This window comes from Filicampus tigris, chromosome 2, assembly GCF_054856515.1.
Source record: "Filicampus tigris isolate MCC_2025a chromosome 2, RoL_Ftig_1.0, whole genome shotgun sequence".
NCBI classification, from domain to species: domain Eukaryota; kingdom Metazoa; phylum Chordata; class Actinopteri; order Syngnathiformes; family Syngnathidae; genus Filicampus; species Filicampus tigris.
The window spans coordinates 23,705,978-23,733,100 of NC_141218.1; the positions used below are offsets into that span (position 1 = coordinate 23,705,978).

At 40.0% G+C, this 27,123-nt stretch overlaps 2 protein-coding genes across 29 annotated transcripts in view; both read left to right on the top strand.

The window, feature by feature from the left end:
- LOC147151834 (protocadherin alpha-C2-like) overlaps positions 1–27,123 on the top strand; it is a 185,482-nt gene that overhangs the window by 113,046 nt on the left and 45,313 nt on the right. The window contains exons 1-2 of one of the 28 annotated variants that reach the window (XR_015083974.1): positions 3,642–6,146; positions 17,348–17,418. The exons of 22 other annotated variants lie outside the window; for them this stretch is intronic. Coding sequence is in view for 5 of the 6 variants with exons in the window: in XM_086018838.1 (XP_085874964.1) it covers positions 7,412–9,901 (2,490 nt within the window). In the remaining variant the exon portion in view is untranslated. Of the gene's footprint in view, positions 1–3,641; positions 6,147–7,398; positions 9,902–11,277; positions 13,812–14,924; positions 17,419–22,569; positions 25,185–27,123 lie in introns of those variants that run through there. 5 more of the 28 variants (XM_086018896.1, XM_086018838.1, XM_086018901.1 and 2 more) reach the window with 5 other exon arrangements.
- On the top strand, positions 18,695–21,161 carry LOC147151835 (protocadherin alpha-C2-like). The gene has a single exon (XM_086024482.1). The coding sequence runs from the start codon at positions 18,777–18,779 to the stop codon at positions 21,159–21,161; it is 2,385 nt and encodes a 794-aa protein (XP_085880608.1). The 5' UTR covers positions 18,695–18,776.

Consider the following 27,123-nt stretch of genomic DNA (forward strand, 5'->3'; position numbering starts at 1 on the left):
CCTCTTGACAGAGAGAGTTCCTCAACGTACAATGTCAGCATTATGGCAAATGATGAAGGCATTCCACCTCTGTTCAGCACCAGTGTCATCAATGTACATATCTCAGATGTCAACGACAACAAGCCACACTTCTCAGAGCCCCTCATTAATGTTTATATCAAAGAAAATAGTTCACCAGGAGAAGTATTACATAAAGTGGCTGCACTGGATGATGACATTGATCAAAATGGGCTTGTGACTTATTCATTTGTGCAAAGTAGCACAGACTCCATGCCAATCACTACAATGATAAACATTAACTCAGAAAATGGAGATATAGTTGCTCTCCAGTCTTTTGACTACGAGAGGTTAAAGACTTTTCAGTTTAAAGTTCAGGCCACAGACTCTGGTGTTCCTCTACTCAGCAGCAACGTGACTGTCAATGTTTTCATCCTGGATGAGAATGACAACAGTCCCGCCATTTTGGCTCCCTATTCTGAGCACGGCTCCGTTAACAGTGAGAGCATCCCCTATTCTGCTGAAGCAGGATACTTTGTGGCAAAGATCAGGGCAGTAGATGCAGACTCTGGATACAATGCACTGCTCTCCTATCATCTGTTGGAGCCCAAAGGCAACAACAACCTCTTCCGGATCGGAACCAGCACCGGCGAGATTCGGACCAAGAGGAGAATGAGTGACAATGACCTGAAAAGTCACCCCTTGATGGTGTTGGTGTGTGATAACGGAGAAGCCTCCCTGTCAGCTACTGTGTCTATTGATGTGGTGGTGCTTGAAAGCACAGCTGACATCCACACTCAGTTCAGACATGTGCCCATCAAGGAGGAGAGCTTTTCCAGCTTACACTTGTATCTGCTCATCGCCATTGTGGCCATCTCAATCATCTTTCTGGTCAGCCTCATCACTTTAATAGCCTTCAAATGCCACAGACAGACAAACGGTCCCTTCGACAGGTACAGCGCCCCAATGATCACCACCCACCCTGATGGGAGCTGGTCTTACTCCAAAGCTACTCAGCAGTACGACGTGTGTTTCAGCTCAGACACACTCAAGAGTGACATGGTGGTTTTCCCCACACCCTTTCCTCCTGTCGAAGCTGAACTGATCAGCATTAATGGAGGAGACACCTTTACCAGAACCCAAACTCTACCTAATACAGAGAAGGTAGGATGTACATGTCTTTGATTGCTTTGTCTTACCAGTATGATGTTGATGTTATCACCATTTGCATGTAGCCAATAGCTCCACTCTTATAAAGTGCAAAATGGTATTTCGAGAAGTACTTGTTAGTATTAAAAGCACCCAAATATGTATTTATCTACTGTATTAAGTCAAGCTGGTTTATAGCACCTGTGACTGCTTGCATTTGTAGTCATGTAGCGAGAACAGCACATCATCTTTGCAGAATATTGTCTTGAGTAAGGCAAAACAGTGATGTGGTTTGATTACAGTTTGTAGTACATTTATGATGTGGAACAATGACAGATAAAATGTAATGTTGAGTAATTAATCTTTTTAATCTATCAACAACTGGAAGGGATGTTTTTCTCTTAAAACGTTTGCATTTGAAACATTTACTGCATCACACACAGAATAATCTCCAGATGTATATGGATGTGTTTGTGTGTGGCTTTTTTTCTACTTAATTCCTACCCTGTATTGTAAGGCTTGCTACCCATTGTTCTGCTTCTGGTGATTCTTAAATTAATTTAAAGGTTCAGAAATAGGTTCACATCACATCAGTTTACTCTCCACATCCACATAATAAATTCAAGAGGAGAAAATATTTTTTGCGAGAAAATGTTGCTACAGTGGTACTTCTACTTACAAAATTAATTGGTTCTGGAAGAAATTTCTTAAGTAGAAAATTTTGTAAGTAGAGACGTATTTTCCAACGTAAATGCCCTAATACGTGCCAAGGCCCCTAATGTTCAGACATAAATGTTTTATAAAGCATAAAAATGTATAAAAAACCATATAACAAATAAATGTTACAATTAGAGTATTGCACAGTAAATGAGAGTTGTGCATAATGTAAAAAACAAAGAATAGAGTAAAGAATAAAAATGATGATCATTTACCTTTTAATTGCTATCCTCTCCACTTTTTGCCCTCTTTGGTTTATGTTCTCTCTCAGAAGTGTTTTTCTTTGCCTGCCGTTTTGTAAAGAACTGATTTAATAACGTGGCGACTGTCGATACATTACGGTCATATTCTTTGGCAAGATTAACCAAATGCATCCCTTTTTCATACCGTTCTATTATCTCTTGCTTTGCTTGTATGGACAAAAAATATATATATTTTCTCCTTTTTTTCTTTTCCTCGTTTCTAATTCACGTAAAACTATCGGAACACCTCATGGCCCGAGGAGTGAATAACGAGGACGCTGCATAGACATATCTATCACATATATACTGTATCTATCTACCTGTCTATCTACACACATAGACACATACAGTCGAGGTCCCTCTTAGCCAATGGGATGCCAGGAAAATGCTAGGTAATAGCCAATGGCAGAGCAACTATGAGTATGTTGCGTTCAGGAAACTCTCTAGCCCATACTGCTAGTAGTAGCAGCCCATACTGCGAGTAGCAGCCCATACTTTTACCTTTCCCGTATCCTGAAATTTCTTTCATAACAAGAGGCAATATTTTCCTGTTGATGAGTTTTGTAACTTGAAAATTTTGTTTGAAAAGGCGTTCGTAAGTAGAAGTACCACTGTATTTGTTTTGTGTTGTGAAGACCATACGAATAATTTAAGAAGCTTGATTTTATGCAATGATTTGAATTTAGTTGCTCCAAACAACTCTGATGAGCTATTAATGACAGTTAGTCCATAATCTTTTATAAAGCTACCCCATGCTATGAAAAAGACTGAAGTGTTTTACTTTCAATACATTCTAAGATACATATATGTTGTGTTACAATGACATGATAAATATAATATTGAGATATGTTTAGTACGTGATGCATTGGCATTTGACCTGACAACATCTTACATCAAATAGAATGCACTTGTTCACATTCCCTAGATAATATTAAATATTCCGTTTTTTTGTTTGTTTGTGTTTTCAATGATGCCTCCGTTTTTGTTTTCTGAGACACTGTCCATTGTTTCTAAAAACATTTTTAGGCAGTTCAGAATTAACGTGTTGTCTTAACTAAATATGATTAAAGTAATCAACGGCTTGAGGAATATGTCCATTCACATTTATATACTTTCATTATTGTAGCGCAAACTACATCACGGGGGTATCGGGGTTTATTGTTGAAAAATACTGCTTTTGTTGTTTTTGTATTTGTTGTTGTTTATCTTGAAGAAAATATCTCAACGACGTATCTGGTTGGTTCGGAATCATGGTATTTTAGTTTATACCTGCATACAATGGACATGATGCAAAGAAAATAACAGACTCTGTAGTTTTAAGGATGGGTTAAATATTTTTATGGACTTAATTGTTGGTGGTACTTAATTTATGCTCAGTGAGAATGGTTGTAGTTCACAAAAACGTCCACTAGAGGACACAGTGGACCGTGGCATTTGAGCTCACTCATTCACTGCGCTGGGCTCCTCCCAAATGTGCGTGATTTCGTCATTAGAACAAAGAAGCTCAGCCGCTGAAAGAGACCAATGCGACAGAGATCGTTGTACGAAACAGTTAACACAGTTTGTTCACATTTTTCCTTCATATCAAGTGGAGAATCTTCTATTTTTTGCACCAAATTTCTACCTTTATGCCTTATGTGGATGTATGGAAAAATGAGCGCGTCGGACAGATGGAGCTCTGTGCGGATGTTTTTGCTCTTCGTGCTGCTGGGGTGTTTCTGGGAAGCCGTGTGCGGGCAGCTCTCTTACTCGGTGGCGGAGGAGGTGAATGTGGGGACCGTTGTGGGAAATATTGCAACGGATTTAAGCCTAAACGTGCAGGATTTGGAGTCCCGCATGTTTCAGATCGTTGTGGGAAACAAAAGGAAATACTTCGAGGTAAACCTAAAGACTGGTGTCCTGTATGTTAATGAGAGAATAGATCGAGAAGAACTGTGCGCAGATGAAGCCAAATGTTCACTTAGTGTAGAGGCAGTGATTAATAATCCATTAAGATTGTACCGTGTAGAAATAACAATATTAGACGTAAATGACAATTACCCAGTATTTTCTAGTCATAAAGAGGTGCTGAACATTAGTGAGACTACAGCAGTAGGATCTAAATTCCCTCTTCACCCAGCTCACGACGCAGACGTGAGTAAAAATACTGTAAATTCATACAAGCTCAGCCAAAATGAACACTTTTCTCTTGAGGTACAGAAAGGAGACAGTGTGACCCCTGAATTAGTGCTCCAGAGACTTTTAGACCGAGAAAAACAGCCCGTGATCACACTCACATTGACTGCAATTGATGGAGGAACGCCAGCTAAAACAGGAACAATGACCATTGTGGTAAATGTATTGGATAGCAATGATAATGCTCCTATATTCAGTCAACATCTATACAAAGCTAGTGTACATGAGAATATTGAGATGGGCACATCAATAATAACATTAAATGCCACTGATCTAGATGCAGGACAAAATGGACAAGTGTTCTATTCTTTCAATGCAGGGGGAAGAGAGAAACAAACAAATATGTTCTCTATTGATGAAAAAACGGGAACAGTAACAAATAAGGAAAACATTGACTTTGAAAAAACAAATGCATTTGAACTCCGAATACGAGCCAGTGACGGAGGGTCTTCTCCCTTAACTTCTCATGCGAAATTGTTGATACAAGTTTTAGACATCAATGACAATGAGCCTGAAATTTCAGTTACATCTTTGTTGCACACAGTGAAAGAAGATGCAACAATTGGCACCGCCATAGCAATTGTCTCAGTGTTGGACAAAGATGGAGGTAAAAATGGCTTGGTGCACTGCAAAATTAGTAATGATGTGCCTTTCAAACTTGAGTCAAATTATAAGAACTCCTATTCGTTGGTTGTTGGTGGTGCTCTTGACAGAGAGAGTGTCTCAATGTACAATGTCAGCATTGTTGCACGTGATGAAGGCATTCCACCTCTCTCCAGCACCAGTGTTATTAATGTGCAGATTTCAGATGTTAATGACAACAGGCCTCATTTCTCAGAGCCCCTCATCAATGTTTATATCAAAGAAAATAGTCCACCAGGAAAAGTAATACAAAGAATGACTGCACTGGATGATGACACTGATCAAAATGGGCAAGTGATGTACTCATTCTTGCAAAGCAGCACCGATATAATGCCAATAACTACAATGATAAATATCAACTCAGAGGGTGGAGACATTGTCAGTTTGCAGTCTTTTGACTACGAGAAGTTAAAGACTTTTCAGTTCAAAGTTCAGGCCACAGACTCCGGTGTTCCTCCACTCAGCAGCAATGTGACTGTCAATGTTTTTATTCTGGATGAGAATGACAACAGTCCCGCCATTTTGGCTCCCTATTCTGAGCACGGCTCCGTTAACAGTGAGAGCATCCCCTATTCTGCTGAATCGGGATACTTTGTGGCAAAGATCAGGGCAGTAGATGCAGACTCTGGATACAATGCACTGCTCTCCTATCACCTTTCTGAGCCCAAAGGCAACAACAACAACCTCTTCCGCATTGGAACCAGCACCGGCGAGATTCGGACCAAGAGGCGAATGAGTGACAATGACCTGAAAAGTCACCCCTTGATGGTGTTGGTGTGTGATAACGGAGAAGCCTCCCTGTCAGCTACTGTGTCTATTGATGTGGTGGTGCTTGAAAGCACAGCTGACATCCACACTCAGTTCAGACATGTGCCCATCAAGGAGGAGAGCTTTTCCAGTTTACACTTGTATCTTCTCATCGCCATTGTGGCCGTGTCGCTTATCTTTCTGCTCAGCCTCATCACTTTAATAGCCTTCAAATGTCACAGACAGACAAACGGACCCTTTGACAGATACAGCGCCCCAATGATCACCACCCACCCTGACGGGAGCTGGTCTTACTCCAAAGCTACTCAGCAATACGACGTGTGCTTCAGTTCAGACACACTCAAGAGTGACATGGTGGTTTTTCCCACACCCTTTCCACCTGTAGAAGCAGAACTAATCAGTATTAATGGAGGAGATACCTTTACCAGGACTCAGACCCTACCTAACGCTGACAAGGTAGGCTCTAAATTCCTATGTATACTTTCCGGCCTGCTTTGTCATATGTCACTATATTGTGCACTTATGAAGAAATTAGCTCAACAAATATGAACCACTTTCAAGTTATTGTCCTTTTCAAAGCAACTTGTGATGAGTTAATGCACCTACACTGAAAAAAAGATGCTGTGCATCATTTACTCTTTTTTTTCTTCTTCAAATGGTTGCACGAAATATATTCCAGAATCCAGATACATTTTTTTAAGTAGACTATATATCTACTTAAAACATGTATCTGGATCCATCTTATATTATTTTGTGCAACCACCTGACAAAATACAATTGAGTAAATCCAACCATATTTTTTCAGTGTACACTGAAAACATGTACTTGCTTTTCTGTTGCACAAAGTATGTTGTACATATGTTGGGTATCAATAACAAGGTAAATTTAACAGTATAGTTGTGCTGATGATTTGACGTTGAAGACAGTTGAGCACTATAGAGGGTGTTTATTTTATCCATCAATTGTCCATTATCAGAGCTTGCACTTGTTTTAATATCGGTGATTATATTACAGTCCTCACGTTTCTTTTGCAATGGTTGCTGACAGAAATGTACTCTGATGTGTGCTGTCCAAGGTCCTGAAAACTTTTTAATGGGTGTTTATGAATTAAAATGTAGTTACAATTACAATTTTAAAACATATATTTGAAATAATATTTTGAATATTGTTACAAATATGATTAAAAATTAAACACAAATTTGAATGGATATACCTGTATTTCAGAAATACATTAATTCAAATACTATTTGCCTGAACATAGATACACTGGGATGGAGAGGGGTAGTGTTGTGGGATATTGTTGTGGAAAAATACTGTCCATCATTTTTTGTTAATCTTGAAGAAAGTGATTATCAATCTGAATGATTTATCTGTTCAAAATCATTACATCATTGATGTCATGTTAGCAACATTATATTCATGCATATTTCTAAATTAAAGTGACGTATACAATCACATTTCATACTTTACAGTCATAATGTGCCTTTTTAAAATAGAATTTTATAGTTTATGTAATGGATTTCCGACTTACTTTTAGCGATTCATTTGCATGTGATGTTGGTTGTAGTTCACACAAACGTCCACTAGAGGACACAGTGGACCGTGGCATCTGAGCTCACTCATTCGCAGCGCTCGGCTCCTCCCAAATATGCGTGATGATTTCGTCATTTGAACAAAGAAGCTCAGACGCTGAAAGAGACCGATGCGACAGGGATCGTTACATGACAGATTTAACACAGTTTGTTCTCATTTTCCCCTTATACCAAGTGGAGAGTCTAACCCGTTTTGCACCATTTCTTTTATGCCTTATGTGGATTTATGGAATGATGCGCGCGTCAGGCAGATGGAGCCCTGTGCGGATGTATTTGTTCTTCGTGCTCCTGGAGTGTTACTGGGAAGCCGTGTGCGGTCAGCTCTCTTACTCTGTAGCGGAGGAGGTAAATGTGGGAACCGTTGTGGCAAATATTGCTAAGGATTTAAGCCTAAATATCAAAGATTTGGAGTCCCGCATGTTTCAGATCGTTGCGGGAACTAAGAGGAAATATTTCGAGGTAAACCTAAAGACTGGCGTTCTGTATGTTAATGAGAGAATAGATCGAGAGGAACTGTGCGGTGACCAAGCCAAGTGTTCAGTCAGTGTAGAAGCGCTTATTAATAATCCGTTAATGTTTTACCGCATAGAAATGATAATCTTGGATGTAAATGACAATTATCCATCATTTTCCAGAAAGGTGCAGGTGTTAAACATCAGTGAAAACACAGCATCGGGAGCAAAATTTCCTCTGCATGCAGCTCATGATGCAGACGTTGGGAAAAATACTGTAAATTCTTACAAACTTAGCCAAAGTGAGCATTTCTCTCTTGAGGGACAAAAAGGAGAAAGTGTGACGCCAGAATTAGAGCTTCTGGGGGTTTTAGACCGAGAAAAACAGCCCGTGATCACACTCACATTGACTGCAATTGATGGAGGATCACCAGCTAAATCAGGCACAATGACTATTGTTGTGAATGTGCTGGATATAAATGATAATGCTCCTATATTCAGTCAAAATCTATACAAAGCTATCATATATGAGAATATTAAAATTGACACATCGATTATTAGATTGAATGCTACTGATTTAGATGCAGGACAACACGGACTTGTTTTCTATTCATTTAGTGCTGGAGGGAAAGAAAAACAAACAAACATGTTCTCCATTGATGAAAAAACAGGAACAGTAACAAATAAGGAAAACATTGACTTTGAAAAAACAAATGCATTAGAGCTTCGAGTACAAGCTAGTGATGGAGGTTCACCACCATTAATGTCTCACACCAAATTGCTAATAGAAGTTTTAGATGTCAATGACAATGAGCCTGAAATTTCAGTTACATCTTTATTAAGCACAGTGAAAGAAGATCTAGTAACTGGCACCGCTGTTGCAATTGTCTCTGTGTTGGACAAGGACGGAGGTAAAAATGGCTTGGTACACTGTAGAATTAATAATAATATGCCATTCAAACTTGAGTCAAATTATAAGAATTATTATTCATTGGTTGTTAGTGATCCTCTTGACAGAGAGAGTGTGTCTACGTATAATATCAGCATTCTTGCAAGTGATGAAGGCATTCCACCTCTGTCCAGCACCGGTTTAATCAATATACACATCTCAGATGTTAATGACAACATGCCTCACTTCTCCAAGCCCCTCATTAATGTTTATATCAAAGAAAATAGCCCACCAGGAGCAGTCATACATAGAGTGACTGCACTGGATGATGACATTGATGAAAATGGGCATGTGACTTACTCATTTTTTCAAAGTCACACTGACTCCATGCCAATCACTACAATGATAAACATTAACTCAGAAAATGGAGATATAGTTGCTCTTCAGTCTTTTGACTATGAGAAATTAAAGACGTTTCAATTCAAAGTTCAGGCCACAGACTCTGGTGTTCCTCCGCTCAGTAGTAATGTGACTGTCAATGTTTTCATCCTGGATGAGAACGACAACACTCCTGCCATTCTCGCACCCTATTCTGAACACGGCTCCGTTAACAGTGAGAGCATCCCCTATTCTGCTGAAGCCGGATACTTTGTGGCAAAGATCAGGGCAGTAGATGCAGACTCTGGATACAATGCACTGCTCTCCTATCACCTGTCTGAGCCCAAAGGCAGCAACAACCTCTTCCGGATCGGAACCAGCACCGGCGAGATTCGGACCAAGAGGAAAATGAGTGACAATGACCTGAAAAGTCACCCCTTGGTGGTGTTGGTGTGTGATAACGGAGAAGCCTCCCTGTCAGCTACTGTGTCTATTGATGTGGTTGTGCTTGAAAGCACAGACGACATCCACAATCAATTCAGACATGTGCCCATCAAGGAGGAGAGCTTTTCCAGCTTACACTTGTATCTGCTCATCGCCATTGTGGCCGTGTCGCTCATCTTTCTGCTCAGCCTCATCACTTTAATAGCCTTCAAATGCCACAGACAGACAAACGGACCCTTCGACAGGTACAGCGCCCCAATGATCACCACCCACCCTGATGGGAGCTGGTCTTACTCCAAAGCTACTCAGCAATACGACGTGTGCTTCAGTTCAGACACACTCAAGAGTGACATGGTGGTTTTTCCCACGCCCTTTCCACCTGTAGAAGCAGAACTGATCAGTATTAATGGAGGAGACACCTTTACCAAGACTCAAACTTTACCCACTACTGAGAAGGTAGGCTCTACATTTTTGAGAATTTCCCGACTGTTTTGTCTCAAACACAATTTGTTGATACATTTTCACCTATTTACATGTCGAACCCGTCAATAATTATCAAACATTAAGTTGTAATGGTATTTAAAAATTAAACTGTGTGTTTGTCAATGCACCTACTAGAATGATACACTGCATTTAAATCCCAAAAATATATAATATACTAAAAATATAATTGTGTAAATTCAACCATCATTTTCTTAAGTGCAGGTAAACTAGCTCCTGGGCAGAAGCAGCTGTGGTTTTAGACAAACTGTGGCAGGGTTTACTTTCTCGACCTGAATTTGACACCTCTGTCATATTGGAGGATTTGCATTTTTACCTGCTGACTTATCATTGTGAAATAGTGTCTCGTGCAAGGAAAAAGTGCCCTGCGATTAGCTGGCAACCAGTTCAGAGTGTATCCCGCCTACTGCCCGAAGCCAGCTGGGATAGGCTCCAGCACGCTCACGACACTTGTGAGGATAAGCGGTATACATAATGGATGGATGGATGGATGGATGGAATGCAAGGAAAAAGACATGTTTAAAAATGTTTAACTTGTACATTGTGGGCAATGACATGGTGACAAAATGGTGATGTTAAGTATTTAACACCCGAGTTTGTTATATTTTCAACATTTGTGAATACAGCTAAAAGTGATCTTGAGAGTTAATTTTTCAATTGGCTGCGTAATTATCTACAATGTTGTGAGTTGTGCTGTCCACACTGAAAAAAAATGATGGTCGAATTTAGTCAATTTTATTTTGTCAAGTGGTTGCACAAAATAAATGTATCTGTATCCGAATACAGATTATTTTATTTTGTGCAACCGTTGAGAAAATAAAATAGAATAAATTCATACTGCCACTTTTTTCAACATGTTGGAAATGCGTTCAACTCATTGTCGGTGTTTATCTTGAAGAGAGTAATATTAATCGCAGCGATTGTCTCTTTTGATGAGATTTCAATAGGTTTACTAGAATGCATTTTATTGTTGATCTCTCCATCACCGTCGTTTGCTACTACACTGAAAAAAAATGCTGTGCATCATTTACTCAATTTTATTTCTTCAAGTGGTTGCAGGCAAGATAATGATCTGAGTCAACATTCATTTTTTAACTAGACGATACATCTACTTAAAACTGTATCAGGATCCAGGTGACTTTATTTTGTGCAACCACCTGACGAAATATAATTGAGTAAATTCAACCATTATTTTTTTCAGTGTACTTGTAGTTCACGCAAGCGTCCACTAGAGGACACAGCAGACCGTGGCATTTGAGCGCCCTCGCCCATAACGCGGGGCTCCTCCCAATGTACGTGATGCTTTTCGTCATTGGAACAAAGAAGCTCAGACAGTGAAAGAGGCCGATGTGTCGGGGATCGTTACAAGGGAGAATCATTTCAGTTTCTTCAGATTTTTTTCCTTTATATCAAGTGGAGAATCTTAAATTTGTTTGCGCCATTTCTACCTTTTTTATGCCTTATGTGGATTTATGGAATGATGCGCGCGTCGGACAGATGGAGCTCTGTGCGGATGTATTTGCTCTTCGTTCTGTTGGAGTGTTTCTGGGAAGCCGTGTGCGGCCAGCTCTCTTACTCGGTGGCGGAAGAGGTGAATGTGGGGACCGTTGTGGGAAATATTGCAACGGATTTAAGCCTAAACGTGAACGATTTGGAGTCCCGCATGTTTCAGATTGTTGCGGGAACTAAGAGGAAATACTTTGAGGTAAACCTAAAGACCGGTGTCCTATACATGAATGAGAGAATAGATCGGGAGGAACTGTGCGGAGATAAAGCAAAATGTTCACTGAGTGTTGAAGCAGTTATTAACAATCCATTAAAGTTGTACCGATTTGAAATGATTATCTTGGATGTAAATGACAATCATCCAACATTTATGAGCAAATCACAGGTGCTGAATATTACAGAAAACACAGAACTGAGAACAAAATTCCCTCTTTATCCAGCTCACGACGCAGACGTTGGTAAAAATACTGTAAATTCATACAAGCTCAGTCAAAATGAACACTTTTCTCTTGAGGTACAAAGAGGAGAAAGTGTGACGCCAGAATTAGTGCTTCAAAAGCTTTTAGACCGAGAACAACAGCCCGTGATCACACTCACATTGACTGCAATTGATGGAGGAACACCAGCGAAATCAGGCACAATGACTATTGTTGTGTATGTCCTGGACATTAATGATAATGCTCCTGTCTTTAGTAAAAGTCTCTACAAAGCTAGTGTATATGAGAATATTAAGACTGGCACACCCATAATATCATTAAATGCTACAGATTTGGATGCAGGAGAAAATGGAAAAGTGTCCTTCTCCTTCAGTGAAGTGGGTCGAGGGAAGCAAAATGCATTGTTTGCAATTGATAAAACAAGCGGCGCTGTTACCAACATAAAGAATTTAAATTTTGAAGAGAGGACTAATTTTGAGATTAGAGTACAGGCCAGTGATGGTGCTGTTTTTCCCAAGACATCATATGCCAAATTATTGATTGAGATTTTAGATGTCAATGACAATGCCCCTGAAATTTCAGTTACATCTTTGTTGCACACAGTGAAAGAAGATGCTACAATTGGCACTGCTGTTGCTCTTGTTTCTATCTTGGATAAAGATGGAGGGGAAAATGGTCTTGTGCAGAGTCAAATTATTAATGACGTGCCTTTCAAACTTGAGTCAAATTACAAGAATTATTATTCTTTGGTTGTTAGTGGTCCTCTTGACAGAGAGAGTGTGTCTACGTACAATATCAGCATTACTGCAACTGATGAAGGCATTCCACCTCTGTCCAGCACCAGTGTCATCAATGTGCACATCTCAGATGTTAACGACAACAAGCCTCACTTCTCCGAGCCCCTCATTAATGTTTACATCAAAGAAAATAGCCCACCTGGAGCAGTAATTCATAAAGTGGCTGCACTGGATGATGACATTGATCAAAATGGGCTTGTGACTTATTCATTTGTGCAAAGTAGCACAGACTCCATGCCAATCACTACAATGATAAACATTAACTCAGAAAATGGAGATATAGTTGCTCTTCAGTCTTTTGACTATGAGAGGTTAAAGACATTTCAGTTTAAAGTTCAGGCCACAGACTCTGGTGTTCCTCCACTCAGCAGCAACGTGACTGTCAATGTTTTCATCCTGGATGAGAATGACAACAGTCCCGCCATTTTGGCTCCCTATTCTGAGCACGGCTCCGTTAACAGTGAGAGCATCCCCTATTCTGCTGAAGCAGGATACTTTGTGGCAAAGATCAGGGCAGTAGATGCAGACTCTGGATACAATGCACTGCTCTCCTATCATCTGTTGGAGCCCAAAGGCAACAACAACCTCTTCCGGATCGGAACCAGCACCGGCGAGATTCGGACCAAGAGGAGAATGAGTGACAATGACCTGAAAAGTCACCCCTTGATGGTGTTGGTGTGTGATAACGGAGAAGCCTCCCTGTCAGCTACTGTGTCTATTGATGTGGTGGTGCTTGAAAGCACAGACGACATCCACACTCAGTTCAGACATGTGCCCATCAAAGAGGAGAGCTTTTCCAGCTTACACTTGTATCTGCTCATCGCCATTGTGGCCGTGTCGCTGATCTTTCTGCTCAGCCTCATCACTTTAATAGCCTTCAAATGCCACAGACAGACAAACGGACCCTTCGACAGGTACAGCGCCCCAATGATCACCACCCACCCTGATGGGAGCTGGTCTTACTCCAAAGCTACTCAGCAATACGACGTGTGCTTCAGTTCAGACACACTCAAGAGTGACATGGTGGTTTTTCCCACGCCCTTTCCACCTGTAGAAGCAGAACTGATCAGTATTAATGGTGGAGATACCTTTACCAGGACTCAAACGTTACCTAACACTGAAAAGGTAAGACATTTTCATGGATTCAAATTGTCTTTGTAACGCGGATATTCACACATTAATTAAAGTAGAATAGTAGCTGTTTAGTCACTTGTGCAATGCAATACCAATTATTTAGCGGTACCTTTTCAAAACAATGAAATACAATCTGAATATACAAAATAAGGTACTATAAATATACACATAGGTACTGAAATACATTCATACAAATAACTTATGAACATTCCCATGACCAATATAATTCGGACAGTTATAAGATAATGTTCCATAAGGATTTTCTAAAGAGTTGCATTTTGAAGGTGGAGATTCCCTGTTCCAGATCTTGTGTGGGATGGAGTTTGGAAGTTGAACATTTTTAAATCAGCAAGATCCTTATTTGCTATTAGATGAGCTGGAAGTGTGGTTTGAAGGATGGTCGTTGTGAGTCATGAGTTAATGGATATAAGCATGTGTAAAGTTATTGGGAGCTCTAAATATGATATTTATATACATATTATATATTTTTACACATTCAAAATCTGGAATAGGTTATAGGTCATTAATGATGTGTTCAACTGGTTCCTTTATGTTGAGTTTGATTGTTAACAATCAAGCTTTGAGTCGCATTTGGAAACCTCCAATATAGAATATGACAGTAACAATAACAACTCGTTTGTAAAATTGCAATTCAATTCAACCGATTGTAAAAGTGTCGAGAATAAAATGCTGACATCTGAGTATATATTTGGGCTGTCAAACCTTCGCTTTAAAATGTGGATTAAAAAAAACATTTTGAATCGCTCTCCGTGGTTCTGAATTGCATGATACTTGAGTACTGTGCGTGAGAGATGCATTTCAGAATCGAGACAGCACATAATACTGTACTATCCTGTACATATTACTCTATAATACAAAGCTGGGTTTCCAGCTACTCTACCAATTCTTCAATTTTATGCTTTGGATGAACATTTAAAATCTGCATTTGACTTGAAACTGCATTTCACCACAACCGTCGCAAGGTGACGCAAGAGACCGTGCTAAAAATGCGTCTGGTGTGCAAAAACTCCCCTGAATAGAAAACGTCATAAATGGGGAGTGTTCGTCTTCTACTCAACACAGTTACAACGAGCCACTCTATAGGGGAACGTAATCGGCAAAAGACACAAACACGGATATACATTTGTATTTTTTTTTCATTCTCTGTGGATATACCAAAGGCAAAACGGGATTGATGTTGTCTATTTGAGCTGGAATGGCTTCTCAAGACCAATGGGTTACCATCGGAGGTTTGTTTTTCACTCTGCTTTGTCTGTGCGGCTGGAGCACGGCTCAAATATCCTACTCCATCTCGGAGGAGGTAGACAAAGGCACCGCGGTGGGAAATCTCGCAAAGGATTTAAACCTCAGTCCGCAGCAACTCCTGTCCACGGGTCTCCAGATAAACTCCGCGAACAAAAAGCGGTATTTGGACGTTAATCTGGAATCTGGAATATTGTTTGTTAGCGAGAGGATAGACAGGGAGGAGCTGTGTCCAAATGTGTTGAAATGTTCTTTAAATATAGAAGCCTCATTGAGTAACCCTCGCAGGCTCCACCAAATTGAGGTTGTTATTAATGATATTAATGACAACGCTCCGGTTTTTAGTCAAGACATTATTACAATAGATATGTCTGAAAATTATTTTCTAGGAGAAAAACATCCGCTTCCACTAGCACATGACGCAGACGTAGGCGCAAACTCAGTGAAGACCTATAAATTACATCCGAATGAATACTTTGTTTTAGACGTACAAAACAATGGCGACAGCGTTTCTGCTGAGTTAATACTGCAGAAAGCTTTAGATAGAGAAAAGCAGGCTGTAGTTGGCCTCACGCTTACTGCCATTGATGGAGGAAAACCTCCAAAATCAGGGACCATACAAATACAAATAAATGTCCTTGATGTCAACGACAATTCTCCCTTGTTTAGCAAATCTCTGTACAAGATCCAAGTTGTTGAAAATGCAGATATTGGCACTGCGTTGTTAACACTGTCTGCTACTGATTTAGACGATGGCGTTAACGGGCAACTTACGTATTCTTTTGCAGAACGAGGGCGTTTTAACCCTGATAACACGTTCACCCTGAATGGAAATACAGGAGAAATCACCGTTAAAGGTGATATTGATTATGAGGAAACTCAAGCATATGAGATCCGTGTGCAAGTTCGAGACAAAGGCGTTCCTCCTCGCGTGGCGCACAGCAAGGTTTTAGTGGAAGTCATTGACGTGAATGATAATTCACCGGAAATCACTGTCTCATCTCTCATGAGTCCCGTGAAAGAGGGTGCTGAGCTCGGCACTGCCGTTGCCATGGTAATGATTACTGACCAGGATGGGGGTAAAAATGGCCAAACAAAGTGTAAAATTATTGGATCTGTGCCATTCATATTAAAGTTCAATTACAAAAATTACTACTCGTTGTTGGTTGACGGGCCCCTTGATAGAGAGGCCACCTCCCAGTATCTCGTAACACTTACAGCTTCTGATGAAGGAACTCCACCTCAGTCCACTACACACGTTATCGCCATTCAAGTTTCGGATGTCAATGACAATCCACCTCAATTCGTGGAGCCTGTAATTAACGTGTATGTGAAAGAGAATAGTCCAGTTGGAAAAACTCTTTACACTTTGACAACTACAGATGCTGACTTACTTGAAAATGGAAAAGCATCTTATCACTTGATTAACAGTCCTTTTAGAACTGCACAAACAGCTTCAATGATAAACATTAACTCAGAAAGTGGCGATATAGTTGGTTTGCAGTCTTTTGACTATGAGAAGTTAAAAACGTTTCAGTTTAAAGTTCAGGCCACAGACTCTGGAGTTCCTCCACTCAGCAGTAATGCAACTGTCAACGTTTTTATCCTGGATGAGAATGACAACAGTCCTGCCATTTTGGCTCCCTATTCTGAGCATGGCTCCGTTAATAGTGAGAGCATCCCCTATTCTGCTGAAGCAGGATACTTTGTGGCAAAGATCAGGGCAGTAGATGCAGACTCTGGATACAATGCACTGCTCTCCTATCACCTGTCTGAGCCCAAAGGCAGCAACAACCTCTTCCGGATCGGAACCAGCACCGGCGAGATTCGGACCAAGAGGAGAATGAGTGACAACGACCTGAAAAGTCACCCCTTGGTGGTGTTGGTGTGTGATAACGGAGAAGCCTCCCTGTCAGCTACTGTGTCTATTGATGTGGTGGTGCTTGAAAGCACAGATGACATCCACACTCAGTTCAGACATGTGCCCATCAAGGAGGAGAGCTTTTCCAGCTTACACTTGTATCTGCTCATCGCCATCGTGGCCGTGTCACTCATCTTTCTGCTCAGTCTCATCACTTTAATAGCATTCAAATGCCATAAACAGACAGACGGACCCTTCGACAGGTACAGCGCCCCAATGATCACCACCCACCCTGATGGGAGCTGGTCATACTCCAAAGCTACTCAGCAGTACGACGTGTGCTTCAGCTCAGACACACTCAAGAGTGATATGGTGGTTTTTCCCACGCCCTTTCCGCCTGTAGAAGCAGAACTGATCAGTATTAACGGAGGAGACACCTTTACCAGGACTCAGACCTTACCTAATACTGAGAAGGTAGGCTGAACATTTATAAATGTAGATTTTTAATTTATAATGTATTCTTACTTTGTATGCAAACCAGGGGTAAGGAAGTCCGGTTCCTCGAGAGCCATACTATGCCTGTTTTGTATCTCTCCCTACTAGAACACACCTGATTCAAATGATCAGATAATCAGCATGCTCGATAGAAGTCTGAAACGATCCTATCATTTGAGTCAGTTGTGTTGTATAGCGAGGGATCCAAAACAGGAAGGATATAGCTCTCAAGGAACCAGAGTTCCCTACCCGTGTTGTAAAAGACTGTTTAAATGGCAGATTTTTGTGACGCTTTCCCAGATTTGACCAAATACTCAAGAGGTAGGCTATATGTAGTTCATGTTGTTCATGTGTCAGAGAATATGTAGGTCACTAAGTGTTATGATTGTTTAGAATTTTGTAAATTAAAATTTCTACATTTTTACGTAAATTCTAGCATGGTATTGCAGACTAGTACCAAAGATGATAAATATCATCTTTAAATAAAGCCTTAATTTTCCAGCCGCTCACCTAACTGTTCAAAATATTTAGTCCATCAGATGCTTTAAAAGTTGAGGGGAATTCTTGCCCATGATTTATTTTGGGTGTGTTTTTTTTTTTTGTATGAACCATGTGGAGTGGTTCATATGGCCTTGGGTGGGTGGATGTATATGTTCCCAGCCTGCTAGTGTTGCAGTTTCCATGGAACTAGAAGAGCAAACATGTGATTTTAAAGCCCGTCAAAGTAAGTGTATGTCCTAATTTATGTAGTGTATTATTCACAGTTGTGTTTAGTAATGTTATTATCTGAACACTGACAGTTGTTGGATGGACATTACATTTTCAATTGTTAAATATACATCAGTAAATATTCCATTTTTAATAATCTTTATAACAATACAATGCTTTTTATGTAGTAATAATTCCAAATCAAAAAACAATGTTCACAGTGCAATTTTATCTAACTAGGACCAGGCATGGTTGGATACAAAATATAGCAATACATTTCTATTTATTTTCCTATAGCCATAAACTCAAGCAATACTTTATACGTGTGTTTTTCTATATTTAATGAGTATAATGTTTTAAATAAGACATCACTGGTCGTTCAAAAAATGGTCACACGTTTTAATGCTTTAACAGTTATTGACCACACGGTGTCGCACTAAGACCACAGTTTTGATCATGCCTAATCGCTCCACACTCGGGCAATGTAAAACTGTCCTTGGCTGTCGTTTTGACAGTCAGTCGGACTGCATTTGGCGAGAAGAACTGTTGTAACCGCCGGAGATTAGTGTTGGTGTCGGATATTCAAACAATGGATATACATTAGCTGGATTTCTGTTTATTATACAACGATGGGGACGGAGATGTATTTGTGGATTTATATCGTTGCCATACTTCTCTTTTGTGGCGGATCTGCTTCGCAATTCTCTTACCCCATTTCCGAGGAGATGAACAAAGGCACAGTGGTGGGGAATATCGCCAAGGATTTGAACCTCGATTTGCAAGAGCTGCGCAACAGAGATCTGCGTATTGTTTCCAGTTACAGTAAGAAATATATTGAGGTAGATCTTCGGACGGGGAATCTCTTTGTTAACGACAGAATAGACAGGGAGGAGCTCTGTCCCAGCGCAGCGCAATGCTTTGTGAGATTGCAGGCAGTGCTGAGCAACCCGATGAGTGTGCATCGCATTGACGTTAATGTTTTAGATATGAACGACAATTCACCGAAATTTGAGGAAGAAGTACACATATTAAAGATATCTGAATCCGTGGCACCGGGAGAAAGATATTTTCTGCCAGAAGCAGTAGATTCAGATACAGGGAGCAATTCAGTAAAGACGTACAAATTGAGTCCAAATGAATATTTTACGCTGGATGTGCAAAGTGGTGGGGAACACGGCGTGTCTGCAGAGTTGGTGCTGCACAAAGCTTTAGATCGAGAGAAACAGACTATTCATGAACTAACTCTTACTGCTTTAGATGGAGGAAAACCTATTAGATCTGGAATGTTAAACATCAAAGTAGTGGTCATGGATGTGAATGATAACACTCCTGTTTTTAGCAAGTCGTTGTATAAAGTGCGTGTGAGTGAAAACGCAGCGCAGGGCTCGGTCGTGATTAAGTTAAATGCAACAGATTCAGACGAAGGAATGAACAGTAAGATTGTGTATTCCTTAATTAAACGAGGCAACAATGATCCGTCGAATGTTTTCAATCTAAATGCAGAAACGGGGGAAATCACAGTGAAAGGTACTTTGGATTATGAAGAAACTCCTGCTTATGAAGTCAGGATTCAAGCAATGGATCAAGGCCCCGTTCCTCGTAATGCACATGCTAAACTGCTCATAGAAACAATTGATGTAAATGACAACGCCCCTGAAATAACGGTGACGTCACTGATGACACCAGTAAAAGAAAACGCAGAATTGGGGACAATTGTTGCCTTGCTTACTGTGAGTGATAATGATGGTGGGAGTAACGGTGCAACCAACTGTAAGGTAGTTGGATCTGTTCCATTTAAGCTGAAAACCAACTACAAAAATGATTATTCTTTAGTTGTTGATGGAGCACTAGACAGAGAAAATACCTCGATATACAATGTCTCCATTATAGCCACAGATGACGGAAGTCCAGCTCTGTCCACTAGAAGAATCATTACTGTTCATGTTTCTGATGTAAATGACAATGCACCTCGTTTTCTAGAACCCTTTATTAATGTATATGTCAAAGAAAATAGTCCAATTGGATATTCTCTTTGTTCAATAAATGCAGTTGACCCTGATTTGGATGCAAATGCAAAAGTGTCATACACATTGTTAGATAGTTATCCAAGGAATATTCTGATTTCGTCACTTCTTAACATTAACTCAGAGACTGGAGATATAGTCAGTTTGCAATCTTTTGACTATGAAAAGTTAAAGATGTTTCAATTTAAAGTTCAGGCCACAGACTCTGGTGTACCTCCGCTCAGCAGCAATGTGACCGTCAACATTTTCATCCTGGACGAGAATGACAACAGTCCTGACATTTTGGCTCCCTATTCTGAACATGGCTCTGTAAATAGTGAAAGCATCCCTTATTCTGCTGAAGCGGGATACTTTGTGGCAAAGATCAGGGCAGTAGATGCAGACTCTGGATACAATGCACTGCTCTCCTATCACCTGTCTGAGCCCAAAGGCAGCAACAACCTCTTCCGGATCGGAACCAGCGCCGGCGAGATTCGGACCAAGAGGAGAATGAGTGACAACGACCTGAAAAGTCACCCCTTGGTGGTGTTGGTGTGTGATAACGGAGAAGCCTCCCTGTCAGCTACTGTGTCTATTGATGTGGTGGTGCTTGAAAGCACAGCTGACATCCACACTCAGTTCAGACATGTGCCCATCAAGGAGGAGAGCTTTTCCAGCTTACACTTGTATCTTCTCATCGCCATTGTGGCCGTGTCGCTGATCTTTCTGGTCAGCCTCATCACTTTAATAGCCTTCAAATGTCACAGACAGACAGACGGACCCTTTGACAGGTACAGCGCCCCAATGATCACCACCCACCCTGATGGGAGCTGGTCTTACTCCAAAGCTACTCAGCAGTACGACGTGTGCTTCAGCTCAGACACACTCAAGAGTGACATGGTGGTTTTTCCCACACCCTTTCCACCTGTAGAAGCAGAACTGATCAGTATTAATGGAGGAGACACCTTTACCAGGACTCAGACCCTACCTAACACAGAGAAGGTAGGCTGACACTTTGTATGTTTTTTGCCTTAATTGACTACACAGGCTGACCATTGAAAGCAAATATAATGTAAAGTATTATATACTAAATATATATATATATATATATATATATATATATATATATATATATATATATATATATATATATATATATATATATATATATATATATATATATATATATATATATATCTTTTTTTTTTTTTTTTTTCTTTTTTTTTCTTAGGACAAACTCTTGGTGACACTCTCTTGGTCAATTCAAACATGTTTAAGGTCATGCAAAGCATATGTGATATGTGCAAATAATGAAACTACTTACAGTTGGAGGAATCAATATGTTTTCTTATGTAGTTTGCGTTTCATGCTGGGCTGTATGCTGCTATAAACCCTGGCTGTGTTAGTTTAAGATGAAGGTCTTCTGTGTTCCCTGTAATACTTGCGCTACTGTGGTCATTCTGAGGTGCTGAACTTCCTCTATTTATTTCACACACACACACATTTCTACTTGGTGGTGAAAAAAAGCAACCAAAAAAATACCGCTGTCCGTGGTGCTGGACTTCATGGTGTTGCACTTTTGTAGGTTCCTCATATCATGTATCTTATTTAGTATCCATCCATGCATTTTGTATACTAGGGAGGTGCATGGAGCCTATTGTTTCCGTACAAAATGTGAACGATACCAGTCCACCCCAGGACTGGTCGCTATCAAGCACAGGGCACATATAGAAACAGACAACTATTTGCAGTCAGTCACATCCATACTGTAACTGAATGGGAACTGCATAGTGCCTGCATGGAACAGTGACTCCAAATTCAGTATTATGGTTATTACATTGTGTACTATAGTACATTGAAAACATTTTGTGCTGAATTTACTCAATTTTATTTTTCAAGCGGTTGCACAAAATAAGATAATTTGGATCCATGCATTTCATAAGACTCTTATTCTATTTTTTTTAAAAGTATTTCTATACAGATACTTTTTTTGTGAAACCATTAGAATTAATAAAATTGATTAAATTCAACACACCATATTTTTCAGTGTAGTAGAAGCAGTAGTATATAGTACGACAATTTTTTTTATACCAATAAGATAATTAATATTGCAGTTTACTATTAGATGTTTGTTGTTTCCTTTGTTTAATTCACGTCAACAATTATTTCATGTAGGTAGATATGAGTATTATTGTTACTAGTGCTTTACACTTTGAGTTGCATTTTTTTGTATGAAAAGTGCTATATAAATAAATTTGATTTTATTTAAATTAATACTTTTTATGTAGAATAAACATTTTCTTGCGTTTACAGGTGTCAGGCCTAAATATCGGATTTTTTAAAAAGGTTATTTTGTTATTCTTAGGTCATTATGCTTGTGCAGTGACAGTCATGATAGATTTACCTTAAATGCACCACACGGGGTCGCAAGAGACCGTAGATAGGAATATGTTGATTTCACGGCTCCTTCATATTCCTATTCCGCCCTGTATGGAGAAAAAGAAATCGTCATCTGCCGGTGGTTCATGCGCAGAAGGCGCACGGAGACAAACCGCAACCTCGCAACAGAATGCTGCACGGGATTAAATGATCGCAGTGTGGATAAATGATAGACAGCATTCTGTTAATTGTGCTGCATTGGCATTGACGATGAGGGCGCGTCAACAAAGACACGATTTCTGGATTTACTTTATTTTTCTTCTTTGTATCTTGGGCTCGTCCGCTTCACAGTTGTCCTACTCCATTAACGAGGAGGCGAACAAAGGCTTCGTGGTGGGCAACATCGCCAAGGATTTAAACCTCAACGTGCTGGAGCTAGACACCAGAGAAATGCGTGTAGTTTCCAGCCACAGTAAAGAGTATTTTAATGTGAATTTACAGAGCGGTAACCTATTTGTGAAGGAAAAAATAGACAGGGAGGAGCTTTGTCCGAATGTGGTAAAATGTTCGCTCCGGATACAAGCCGTGTTAAACAATCCGATGACGGCACATCGCATTGAGATCAATATTTTGGATATAAATGACAATTCACCTGCTTTCATAGAAAATGCATACACTTTGGACATTTCTGAATCAGCTTCACCGGGAGAGCGGTATTTCCTCCCAGTGGCTGTGGACGGAGACATCGGCAGTAACTCGGTGAGGAGCTATAAACTGAGCAACAATGAGCATTTTACACTCGATGTGCAGAGCGGAGGAGACCACGGTGTGTCTGCAGAATTGGTGCTACAAAAGGCTTTAGATCGAGAGAAACAACCTCTCATCACACTCACGCTCATGGCTGTCGACGGGGGTAAACCCCCCAAATCTGGCTCGTTGCAAATACGCGTAAATGTCCTCGATGTTAACGACAACGTGCCCACGTTTAGCAAGTCGCTTTATAAAGTGCGTCTGAGCGAAGATGCCGCGCAGGGCTCAGTCGTGATTCAATTAAATGCAACAGATTTAGATGAAGGCATTAACAGTAAGATCACGTATTCCTTTATTAAACGAGGCAACAATGATCCATCAAATGTTTTTGATCTTAATGCAGAAACGGGAAAAATCATCGTGAAAGGTACTTTAGATTACGAAGAGTTTCCAGCTTATGAAGTAAGAATTCAAGCAATGGATCAAGGCCTTTCTCCTCGGAGTGCAAATGCTAAACTCCTAATAGAAATAATTGATGTGAATGACAATGCCCCTGAAATAACGGTGACGTCACTAATGACGCCGGTAAAAGAAAACGCTGAATTGGGGACAATTGTTGCTTTGGTTACAGTAAGTGATAAGGATGGTGGCAGTAATGGTGTAACCAACTGTAAGGTAGTTGAATCTGTTCCCTTTAAGCTGAAATCTAACTACAAAAATGATTACTCGTTAGTAGTTGACAGAGCACTAGACAGAGAAAACATCTCTCATTATAATGTCTCCATTATAGCCACAGATGAAGGAAGTTCACCTCTGTCCACTAAAAGGATCATAACTGTTCATGTTTCTGATGTTAACGATAATGCACCTCGTTTTATAGAACCTTTTATTAATTTATATATAAAAGAAAACAGTCCAAACGGATATTCTCTTTGTTCTATATCTGCAGTTGATCCTGATTTGGACGCAAATGCGAAAGTATCATACACAATATTAGATACATATCAGATGAATACTCCAATTCCATCCCTTCTCAACATTAACTCAGAGACTGGAGATATAGTCAGTTTACAATCTTTTGACTATGAAAAGTTAAAGACCTTTCAGTTTATAGTTCAGGCCACAGACTCTGGTGTTCCCTCGCTCAGCAGCAACGTAACTGTAAACGTTTTTATCCTGGATGAGAATGACAACAGTCCCGCTATACTGGCACCCTATTCTGAGCACGGCTCCGTTAATAGTGAGAGCATCCCCTATTCTGCTGAATCGGGATACTTTGTGGCAAAGATCAGGGCAGTAGATGCAGACTCTGGATACAATGCACTGCTCTCCTATCACCTGTCTGAGCCCAAAGGCAGCAACAACCTCTTCCGGATCGGAACCAGCACCGGCGAGATTCGGACCAAGAGGAGAATGAGTGACAATGACCTGAAAAGTCACCCCTTGGTGGTGTTGGTGTGTGATAACGGAGAAGCCTCCCTGTCAGCTACTGTGTCTATTGATGTGATGGTGCTTGAAAGCACAACTGACATCCACACTCAGTTCAGACATGTGCCCAACAAGGAGGAGAGCTTTTCCAGTGTACACTTGTATCTTCTCATCGCCATTGTGGCCGTGTCGCTTATCTTTCTGGTCAGCCTCATCACTTTAATAGCCTTCAAATGTCACAGACAGACAGACGGACCCTTTGACAGGTACAGCGCCCCAATGATCACCACCCACCCTGATGGGAGCTGGTCTTACTCCAAAGCTACTCAGCAGTACGACGTGTGCTTCAGCTCAGACACACTCAAGAGTGACATGGTGGTTTTTCCCACACCCTTTCCACCTGTAGAAGCAGAACTGATCAGTATTAATGGAGGAGACACCTTTACCAGGACTCAGACCCTACCTAACACAGAGAAGGTAGGCTGACACGTTGTATGTTTTGTGCCTTAGTTGACTACACAGGCTGACCATTGAAAGCAAATGTGTAAATATGTAGTGTAAACTATGATAGGGTAAACTATCATATCCTGATGACAAACTCCTAGTGAGATCTCTTGGTCAATTCAAACATGCTTAAGGTCATGTAAAGCCTATGTGCAAATAATGAAACCACTTACAGATGGAGGAGTCAATATGTTTTCTAAAGTACACTCTTAAAACAGTTGGGTGAAAAATAACTATTTTTGGGTTAAACTTGACCCAACTGTTGTGTTAAAAAAGGACCTGGGTCAATTTGAACCCAAAAATTGGGTTATTCAGTTTTGACCCAACTATTAGGGATAAATCAAAAGTGTCGTTGACTTAACCATGATGCTGTGTGTGTCGACATGAACAGTATGTCGGTGGCTGTCATGGCCGGCAGTCATACTTAATTAAAGTGTACATCTGGCACCTGTTTATGGGCCTGTAAGGTTGATTTTTGACCCAACATAAAACATTACTGGCATATAACTCAATATATAGTTCATTTGAACCAACAATTGGGTTAATTTATAAGAAATAACCCAGAATTTTGACCCAACACATACAATCCAAAAATTGGGTTAATGAAATTACCCAACTGTTTTTAGAGTGTATAGTTTGTGTGTCATGCTGGGCTGTATACTATAACCCCTGGCTATGTAAGTTGAAGGCCTCGTGTGTTCCCTGTACTGGCAATACTGTGGTAATCTCTGGCTGAACTATTTCACATAGTCACTTATTTTTACCTGGTCGTCAAAAAAGCAACAAAAGAATGTTGCTATCCATGGTCCTGGATGTCATGTTGGTGCACTATTGTGCGTTACTCATATCATGTATCCTATTCACTCTCTAACCATGCACTTCGTATCCTGCTTAGCCGGTTCAGGTCTGGGGGGAGGTGGAACCTATTGCTTTTGAGCGAAACGTATACAGATAGACCACTCAAGTCCACCCCAGGACTGGTCGCCATCAATCACAGGGCACATATAGAAACAGAAAACCATTCTCAGTCAGTCACATTCATACTGTCACCAAATGGGAACTGCATAGTGCCTGTATGGAAGTCAGTGATTAATCCAGATTCAGTAATCCAGATTATGATTGTTATTACAGAGTAGGACAATAATTAAAAAAGAATGATGTGTTGAATTTACTCAATTTTATTTTGTCAAACAGGTGCATGCAATAAGATCATCTGGATCCATGTATTTCAAAAGAAGACTATATTCTATTTTTCTAAAATGTATTTCGATCCAGATACTTTTATTTTGTGAAAATACTTTCATAAATAAAATTGAGTGAATTCAAAACACCACCTTTTTCAGTGGTAGAAGCAGTATATGAGTTGTTGTTTTGTTTTGTAATAGTAAGAGCATTTATATTGGATACTATTGGGTGGTTGTTGTTTCCTTTGTTTGATGTGGGTATGTGTAGAGGTGAGTATTATTGTTAATATTGCTTTATAATAATACATCTTAAGTAGAATTTAGGATTCAACATTTTACAGCATATTAATATTACTATTGCTCCATAATACTTTTAAAATGTGCATTTTAAGTGGAATATGGATTCAACATTTTTCTCGCGTTATCAGGTGTCAGGTCTACACTAAAAAAAATGATGGTTGAATTTACTCAACTATATTTTATTAGGTGGTTACACGAAATAAAACAATTTGGACCCAGATACATTATTTAAGTAGATGTATAATTTACTTTAAAATGTATCTGAATTCAGATTACTACATTTCGTGCAAACCCCTGAAGAATTAAAATTGAGCAAATGATGCACATCATTTTTTTCAGTGTAGATATCTACTTTTTAAAAAGGTTATTGTGTTGCTCTGAGGTCATTATGCTTGTGCAGTGACAGTCATGATGATAGACTTACCTTA